The sequence below is a fragment of the Pteropus alecto genome, unplaced genomic scaffold (genome assembly GCF_000325575.1).
Source record: "Pteropus alecto unplaced genomic scaffold, ASM32557v1 scaffold19, whole genome shotgun sequence".
Taxonomy (NCBI): Eukaryota; Metazoa; Chordata; class Mammalia; order Chiroptera; family Pteropodidae; genus Pteropus; species Pteropus alecto.
The window spans coordinates 1-9,853 of NW_006442490.1; the positions used below are offsets into that span (position 1 = coordinate 1).

The 9,853-nt window shown below is 38.4% G+C and overlaps 1 protein-coding gene across 1 annotated transcript; it reads left to right on the forward strand.

The window, feature by feature from the left end:
• Nucleotides 1-5,444: 5,444 nt before the first annotated feature.
• Nucleotides 5,445-6,721, forward strand: LOC102889937 (heterogeneous nuclear ribonucleoprotein A1-like). Its single transcript, XM_015596826.2, is given in 2 exon segments — nucleotides 5,445-5,752; nucleotides 5,754-6,721. Coding segments are annotated over 2 exon segments (1,110 nt in total). The 3' UTR covers nucleotides 6,556-6,721.
• The last annotated feature ends 3,132 nt before the right edge of the window (nucleotides 6,722-9,853 follow it).

The following is a 9,853-nucleotide window of genomic DNA, read 5'->3' on the forward strand; positions in this document are numbered from 1 at the left end:
AGATCTCAGGACACTAAACCACTCAAAGGCCACTTACTGAATAAAATGGCAAGTGAAATTGCTCTTTGTATTTCTTTTATGTTCCTGTATTGGGTGGTGAGGGAGGGGCAGCATGCACACACAGTTGAATTTGAGTAACTTGAATGCAGTAGATAGGACACTATTGATTTGTGAGTATTAGGAAGCTAGCTTTCTTCAGTGTCATCTACTGTGAACCCTATCCTTTGCTAATTTCTTGTTTTCTAAGATAAAAGAGATTGAAATTTTTTAAAAGCCTGACCATGGGAAACCAAAAGATTTTAGAGTGGGAAAGTATCTTGAAGGTGTTGGCTACTGCACTAGGTGGCAGAATATCAGAGTTCCAGAAGTAGCTGGGTTGCTTACAGCCCAGATGAGCCACTTAGCCCCTCTGCCTTTCAGTATGCTCACAGGTGAAATGATGGCCTATGCTGCCTGCCTTCCAAGGTTGTGGAAAAGACTTCATGAGATAGTAAGTATCACAATAAAGATACTAATAATAGCTAACACTTCCTGAAGGCTCAGTTATCTCATTCAATTCTTACAATACCCTTGAATGAGTTAGTGCCCATAATTATCCCCAATTTACACATGGAGAAACTGAGATACCAGAAGATATGTCAAAACACTTTGAAAACTCTAAAGTGCTATGCAAGTGTAAGGAATGATTGAAATGAGGATGTTGAGGAACAAAAATACAAATGTGACCTTGGGCAAGCCACATCCAGAAACTGGGCCTAGTTTCCTTATCTGTAAAATGAGAAGGCTGAACTCCTTCAAGGTACATCCAAAACTTCAAGAATCTAAATACAAAAGCTTGGAGTAAGGTTCATTGTCTATACACTATAAAGTAAATTATTTCAAGAACAAATTTCTAAAAAATTTGCTTGTCAGACTCTGTACAGCAGTTCTATTCAGTTCACACGTTGAAGCATGCATGACATTTCACCTATTGCCAAATCACTCCTTTATTTTATGTTTATTTGACAAGCATGAATGATTTGAAGTGTTCTGAATATTTTCTCCTTAGAGCACAATAAAAGGACCAAGGAACATTACCAGTAAAGTCTGCTTAGTGCGGATTATAATTTAATAATATATGCATGGCTCCTTTGGTGTGCTTTACTGAAATATTATAATGTGCAATAATGTGCATTTTTTTGTAAGGCAATGTATTTCTTTTCCCATGTTTTAATTGTAAATATAACATTGATATTTTTCAGAGAGAGAGAGGAGATGAAGGAAGGAAGGAGAAGGAAAGGAAAGAAGGGAGAGAGAGAGGGAGGAGGGAGAGAGAGATAGAGGGAGGGAGAGAGAGAGAGAGAGAGCTCAGGTGAGCCCTGATCTCTTCCTAAGGTCACCAATCCCATTTTGGGGGCTTCAACCCAATGACCTCATCTAAACCTAATAACCTCCTCAAATGTTCTACCTCCCAATACTATCACATTGGAGATTACAGCTGCAACATGAGGATTTGCAGGGAGGGGAACACACAAATATTCAGTCCATAGCAATTACTTTGCCCATCTCTTCTCTTACAGTTTTCATTCTTGGTTCCTTTCCCTCACTTTCTTCTCAGCAACCTATTCTATCTTCCACCATGAATACCCACTTAGAAGTGAACGTCAAAGGAGAAACATAAAGACTGATAAAAGGAAGAGAACTATAAGAGGCACAAGAGAAAAATACAATTAACTTTTACAAAATATTTTCTTGGTGTTTGGGGCCAACGTTGACTTGAGGTCTGTAATTAAGATATAATTTCACGAATTTTATGACATACATAGAAAAAAATTTTAATAATCAATCAATCAATAAATGAATGAATGTAGACACAGAAGGGACAAAGTGGCCTTTGAGTGGTTTAGTGTCCTGAGATCTTGGGTTCCAGAGCATTCCGGGTAGAGAGAACTTGTGTAATAAGTGGCTTGAAAGCACAACTTTCAAAATGTTATAACCATAATTCTCGCACAGTTTCTTAGTGAACACCTATCAAATTTTTATTTAGCTCGTTATTCAGGTAATCAACAGAATGGCGGAGGTAGTTCATAGAATCACTTAAAGGTTGTGGGAAAAGTAATGCCATAATAAGAGTTTTAATTTAGGTATAAACCTGATCGATGTCCAGAAAAATATCTCTTCTTACTATAGTTCTACAAATTAACATTTTAAATCTACATTATTTTTTCCAGTATTCATAAAGCTCACTTTACTCCACTTAAAGGCTATCCTTGAATTAGAGATGAAGGCCTATATAATGACAAAATAGCTGGAGAATTTTTACCACACCCTGTGTCCCAGAAAACTTACAGATGTTCTTGTTTAATCCTCAACATCCCCTGCAAGATAAGTACCATTTATATTTGAGGAAACTGAGGCTAAGCACAGGCAACTCATTTGCCCGAAGTCCTATGGCTGAGAAGTGGCAGAGCTGGGACTCACATTGAAGACAACAGAAGCCCCGCACTGTTAACCAATATGCTGTCTGTCCAAGGGCGATTTTTACTTTTTACAGCTTTATTGAGATATAATTTGCATACTATAAAATTCACCCATTTAAAGTGTACAAGTCCATGGCTTTTAGTTTATTTACAGAGCTATATGACATCGCCATAATCTAATTTAAAACATCTTCATCACCCCCAAAATAAATCACATATCTATTATTGGTCACTCCCTGTCTTAGACAGTTTAGGCTGCTATAACAAAATATCATAGCTTAAACAATGGTAATTTATTTCTCACAGTTCTGGAGACTGGGAAGTCTAAGATCAAGGTGTTGGCAGATTTGGTGTCTGGTGAGTGCACTCTTCCTTGTTTGCAGATGACCACCTTCCTGCTGTATCTTCACATGAGGAATGGGGGCTCTTTGGTCTTTTAAAAAAAATTATTGAGGTATTGTCAATATGTAAAAAGCGTTACATGTTTAATGTATACAATTTGATGATTTTGGTGATATGTATACACCTGTGAAACCATCACTACCATCAAAGCCATAGATATATCCATTACCTCCCAAAGCTTCCTCCAGCCCCCTTTATTATTATTTGTCTGTGTGCATGTGTGTGTGGTATAAGAACACTTAGCATAAGATCTACGAGAACACTTGACAGAAGATCTCTTAGAAGACGGAGAAAAAGCTCCTTGACGTTGGTCTTGACAAAGAGTTTTTGGATATGACACTAAAAGCACAGGCAACAAAAGTAAAAAAATAATAATAATAATAATAAGTGGGATGTCATTAAACTAAAAAGCTTCTGCACAGCAATGGGAACAATCAACAAAATGAAAAGTGAACCTATGGAATGGGATAAAATATTTGCAAACCATATATCTGATAAGGAGCTAATATCCAAAAAATATAAGGAATTCCTACAACTCAATAGCAAAAACAAAAACAAAAACAAAAACAAATAATGCAATTAAAAATTGAGCAAAGGACCCGAATAGACATTTCTCCAAAGAAAATATACAAATGGCCAACAGGTATATGAAAAAGAGCTAATATCACTAATCATTAGGAAAATGCAAATCAAAACCACAGTAAAATATCACCTCACACCTATTAGTATGGCTATTATTTTTAAAAAAATAATAAGTATTGGTGAGGATGTGGAGAAAAGAGAACCCTGGTACACCGAAGTTTCCTCAAAAAATTAAAAACAAAAATGCTGTATGATCCAGCAATCCCACTTTAGGGAATTGAAATCAAGCTCTCAAAGAGATACCTGCACTCCCATGCTCATTGCAATATTATTTACAATAGCCAAGATATTAAAACAACCTAAATGTCTGTCGATGGGTGAATAAAGATAATTTAGTATATCCATACAGTGGAATATTATTCAGATTTTAAAAAGAAGGAAACGAACTTCATTTGGATTGAACCCAGGTAATTGACTTCCTGGTACTCCTTTGCTCGATTTTAACTGTGAATTGCTGCATATTTACAGGAACCCTGGGCTGAGAAGGATATGGTTGCCAAAGACTCAAGCCCTTACCACCAGGTAAGCCACCAAGACCTGAAGATGATGGAATTTTAGGATGGATAGTGGAGGAGGAAGAGATGAGTCACAATTGTGGCCTGGAGACCAATTACAGCAACAGGGGCCATAGTTCATTACGCTAATCTACACCTTCTAAGTTTTCTCTCAGGAAGAGAGGCCATGTGAACCATGAAGGGGATGCTCCCCTAATCTGCCTAGAGAAGTAGAACTGTGCTGTACAAGGGATGCACTGAGGTAGCCATGGAAGTGTGCCACTCAGATCTCCCTTCAAGACAACCTTCTATGATGATAGTAGTGAGCGACCACCTTCCAATTACTGCACTTTTGGACCCAGTGTAGTATTCGTAGTATTGAGGTCAGGCTCTCTTCAGGCTGCCACCAACCAGTGACTGAGCAGAGCAGGGGTACTAGAGCTGGGTCACTACTGTTTGACATTGGACTCCAATAACAGACAGTTTGCTCTGAGTTCCCCATTTGCTTGAATGAAATTTTTCAGACTTGAACTGGAGACTGAGCCTCTTCCTTCCTTCTTCCTCACTTTTCATGGACTGAAGGCTCCCTTCACCTGTCCCTTCTTCTCTTCCTCTCCTTTATCCTCCACGAGTGTTTCCCCCAATAAACTTCTTGAATGTTTGATTCTATCTTGGCATCTGTTTTTCAGAGGATCTCAAATCATAAAAGACAAAAATTATAAAGTGGACTTCATATAAACTACGAAAAATGTCACACTTCAAAAGACTGCTTTCGGGAAATTGAAAAGCAAAGTACACACCGAGAGAAAACGTTTGGAATGCATATATCTGACAAAGGATTTTCATCCAGAATATAATGAACCACTATAACTCAATAATTCTTATTATTGAGTTATAGTGGTTCATTATATTCTGAAAATGAACAATGACAATTAAAAAATGGCCAAGCGACTTGAACAGACCCTTCATATATGAATGGACAATAAGGACATAAAGAATATACTTAATATTACTATTTATCAGGGAAATAAAAATAAAAAAAAAGATAAGACATACATATGCCTAAAATTTAAAATAATAAATTAAAAATATAATAATGACAGTACCAACTATTGGTGAGAATATGGAGAAACTGGAACTTTCATATATTGCTGGCAAGAGTGTGTAATTGTAAAACCATTGGAAAACAGTTTGGCAGTTTCTTATAAAATTAAATATACACCAACGATATAAGAAATTCCACTCCTGGGTTTTTGCTCTAGAAATGAAAACATATGCCCAAATAAAGCCTTGCATAATTATTTTCATAGTAGCTTTATTCATAATAGCCTAAAAGTAGAAACTACCCACTCTAAGAGGGGTGGCCCTCTTAGAGTGGAATCAAGTTTTAACTCATTTACAACTTCCTCTATTGAGATAGTCTCTGCCTCATATAGGGCATATTTAAATGTTTTTTATCTTATTCTCCCACTTCGCCACATACAAGCCCCAAGTCATTGTCATATTCAAAAAAAAAAAAAAAAAGAAAAAGAAAAAAGCCTTTGTCGGTGGATGCTGCAGAGTAAGCATCGTTAAAGTCGCCCCACCAGCAGTCGTCACATCTAAGTCAGAGTCTCCCAAAGAGCCCGAACAGCTGCGGAAGCTCTTCATCGGAGATTTGAGCTTTGAAACAACCAATGAGAGTCTGAGGAGCCATTCTGAGCAATGGAGAACGCTCACAGACTGTGTGGTGATGAGGGATCCAAACACCAAGCGCCAGAGGCTTTGGGTTTGTCACTTATGCCCCTGTGGAGGAGATGGATGCAGCCATGAATGCAAGGCCACACAAAGTGGATGGAAGGGTTGTGGAACCAAAGAGGGCTGTCTCAAGAGAAGATTCTCAAAGACCTGGTACCCACTTAACTGTGAAAAAGATTTTTGTTGGTGGTATTAAAGAAGACACTGAAGAACATCACCTAAGAGATTATTTTGAACAGTATGGGGAAATTGAAGTAATTGAAATCATGACTGACCAAGGCAGTGGCAAAAAGAGAGGATTTGCTTTTGTAACCTTTGATGATCATGACTCTGTTGATAAGATTGTCATTCAGAAATACCATACTGTGAACAGCCACAACTATGAAGTAAGGAAAGCCCTATCTAAACAAGAGATGGCCAGTGCTTCGTCCAGCCAAAGAGGTCGAAGTTGTTCTGGAAACTTCGGTGGTGGTCGTGGAGGTGGTTTTGGTGGGAATGACAACTTTGGTCGTGGAGGAAACTTCAGTGGTCAAGGTGGCTTTGGTGGCAGCCGTGGTGGTGGAGGATATGGTGGCAGTGCGGATGGCTATGATGGATTTGGTAATGATGGAAGCAGTTTTGGAGGTGGCGGAAGCTACAATGATTTTGGCAATTACGACAATCAAACTTCAAATTTTGGACCCATGAAAGGAGGAAACTTTGGAGGCAGAAGCTCTGGCCCCTATGGTGGTGGTGGCCAATACTTTGCCAAACTACGAAACCAAGGTGGCTATGGTGGTTCCAGCAGCAGCAGTAGCTATGGCAGTGGCAGAAGGTTTTAATTACTGCCAGGAAAGAAACTTAAGCAGGAGAGGAGAGCCAGAGAAGTGACAGGGAAGCTACAGGTCACAACGGATTTGTGAACTCAGCCAAGCACAGTGGTGGCAGGGCTTAGCTGCTACAAAGAAGACATGTTTTAGACAGTACTCATGTGTACATGGGCAAAAACCTCGAGGACTGTATTTGTGACTAATTGTATAACAGATTATTTTAGTTTCTGTTCTGTGGAAAGTGTAAAGCATTCCAACAAAGGGTTTTAATGTAGGTTTTTTTTTTGCACCCATGCTGTTGATTGCTAAATGTAATAGTCTGATCATGATGCTGAATAAATGTCTTTTAAAAAAAAAAATTGAAAACTCTTGTTATTATAGTTATAGCAAGTCCTATTTATTGAGTACTCAGACTTTGTTATCTCATCGGATTCTCATAAGGAACCCAATATATATGTATTATTTTACCCATTTTACATATGAGGAAATAAATGGCTTAGGAAGGTTAAGAAATTTGTAAAATGTCATACAGCTGGTGTGACCAAGCATGGATTCTAGTCCTTCTTAATCAAACCCGAAGCTTATACTACATATACATGTATCTCCACTACAGCCAAATGGACTCTAAATTCCTTGAAGAGTTGGACCATAATTTTGCAGCCATGCATTCATAGTTCATAGCACAATCCCTGGGACACAGGAAATACTTAATAAATGATAAGTGACTGACAAATGAGTGAACCGGCCAATTAATCAATGTTTTCAAAGGAGATTTAAAGGGGATGGCAAATGAATTATGAAAGCGTTATGCTAATATTAGGCATCATAAGTAAACCATATGTTAACCAACTAAGACATACAACCTGATAAAAATTAGAGGGCCGAATGCATCAATGTAATTGATAATAATAATTTTTCAAATTTCAATATGTTGCTGTGAAAATACTTATCTGTGTAGCTAGTACTCTCTGTGTCTCTACATTATAATGTTATATAGAGATTTGGGAATGTATAAGAAATTATTAGCATTAAAAAATAAAAATAAAAAAAAAGAAATTATTAGGACAATTTATAACTCCACAAATTATCCAGATCCCAAACCAATATATAGGTATATGTTTACTTACTAGGGAATACTTCTGTTGGGAGGAGAGGATTTCAGAGTGACTATGCTGAATTATCTAAAAGGTTTTCTGAAAAGCTGTGCAAGATCAACCAGAAAAAAAAAAATACATACTCAGGGAGCCAATGCAGAGGTTAAAGATCTGAATTGCACTGAGATCCATTTTCTTTCTCCCTCTCCCTCCCTATCTCTCTATCTCTCCTTCTAATGACCTGCTGCACTGACAGGAGCTAAGGACCTCTTCCTATTTCAATGGAGGTGGATTCTGTCACATCTACTCATTTCAACATGAAATGACATACAAGATCTAGAATAAAAGAGGCCACATAAACAGACCAGACCAGAGAGTTTTTTCTCTTGAGACACTGATATGAACATGAAACCTGTTATTGGTGTCTCCCCGCCAAAATATGTTGGAATCCTAACCCCCAGTACCTTAGAATATGACCTTATTTAGAGAAAGGCACTATACAGAGGCAATCAAGTTAAATAAGGTCTTTAGGGTGGGCTTTAATCCAGTATGACTGGCAGCTTTATAAAAATGGGAAATTTGGACACGGAGACACTGTGTCCAAATTATACTATTCCACAATGTAATCCCTGCCTCCCTACAGTGTTGCCCCCTCCAAGAACATGAATGATTTGGGCTCACAAAAACCTTTACGACACAAGTGGTTGACTAGTGAGTGCACTTCTCTCACAGCACACGGTTTCTGTAGGACGTGGTGGTCTTCTCTACTTTCTTTACACTGAGCAATTCATTGGGAATCATCTCTCCTTAATTTCTTAAAGTTAATTTTTCTGCCCGGAAGTTCCTGTATTCCTCTTCCTTTTCTCAATTAGTATCGTCTACTTTTCACTGTAGGTTCTTGTTTAGAGCGGGCAATGGAGGGAAAACAAAAATGACAATTGCAAGGGGCAATAACACAAAGCAATGAAAATTAACATCCCTCCTATTACAAATGCAATTGCTTCTGTCCCTATAAAGAATCTTGCAAAGATGTTCATGATTAATTCTTGCGAAGTAATACCCTCTCCAAGACACTTTTAGCATGAAAAAGGACTGGGGGTGATACAACTAGTGTAGTCCAAGGGACAATCCTGAACAGAGCCATTCTGGCAGGAGGAAGAACACTACAGGGACACTTTCACTGAGGGCAGTAGGGGGTTACCTACCGACATTGTTCAAAGGATACCCAGCAGGTCCCTGCCCATTACACCTACCTCTAGCTCCAGGTGGTTACAGATGGTAGGGAATAAGCTGGACTTTCTGCATTAAGTAAACTCCTTCTAAACACTTCTAAAACCACGTTGGCAGAATCTATGTTTAAAACCAAATGGTGACTATGCTTAACGCAATCATCCTTCCTACCCATCCAGGGAGGCAGACTGCCAGCACTTTCAAATGGAACCTCATAATTAGCTGCTTTCAATTATTTTAGAATCCTGTGAACCATAAAACTCGATATTATTAACTCAAGTGTTCTGTCTGATTTCAAAGACTTTGACCAATTACATGCCAAACTGCAAATTAATGAGGTTTGCCCTATTCAAAGTCCATTTTGTTTACTACCACACAACAAGCCAACCCACGCATGAACTAAGCTCAGCATTTTCCCACCTCTTACAGAACTTCTGGAGAAATAACCATAATTACAATAACGCAGAGCTGCTTCAAAGACTTAACATCACGCCAGAGTGCTACCCTGTAAGCCCATCTGAGGGCCATCTGAATATCAATATATTTCCATTACTTTGGGGAATAAAAACATTATCAGATACATAATGCAGATAATGGACCTCTAGGTCCACGTACAGCCTTACGGACGACTAGACATGAAGGACAAAGCCTTACCTGTTCAAATGGAGAGAGACGAAATACAATCAACATCGCTGTTGAGATTGATTCCTCTTTTGTATGTTCTGGAAAAGTCACCTAAACTAGAGATGACACAGTTGCTTGAGTGCTGTCCCATTAGCCCACTTTTTTTCTGACTGTTGGGATATTTAACTATTCCCAGCCATACGTGAGATAGCAGAGGATTTGCCAGCACTGCAGATTTAAGAGGTTAGCATGCAGAGAAACAGAAATGAGTAACGTTTGTTTTCCTTTTCTGCCTGTTAGAGAGTTATAATTTTACGGTCCCGCAGGTCATCAACGGGGTTTGTACCCAAACTAACGGCAAT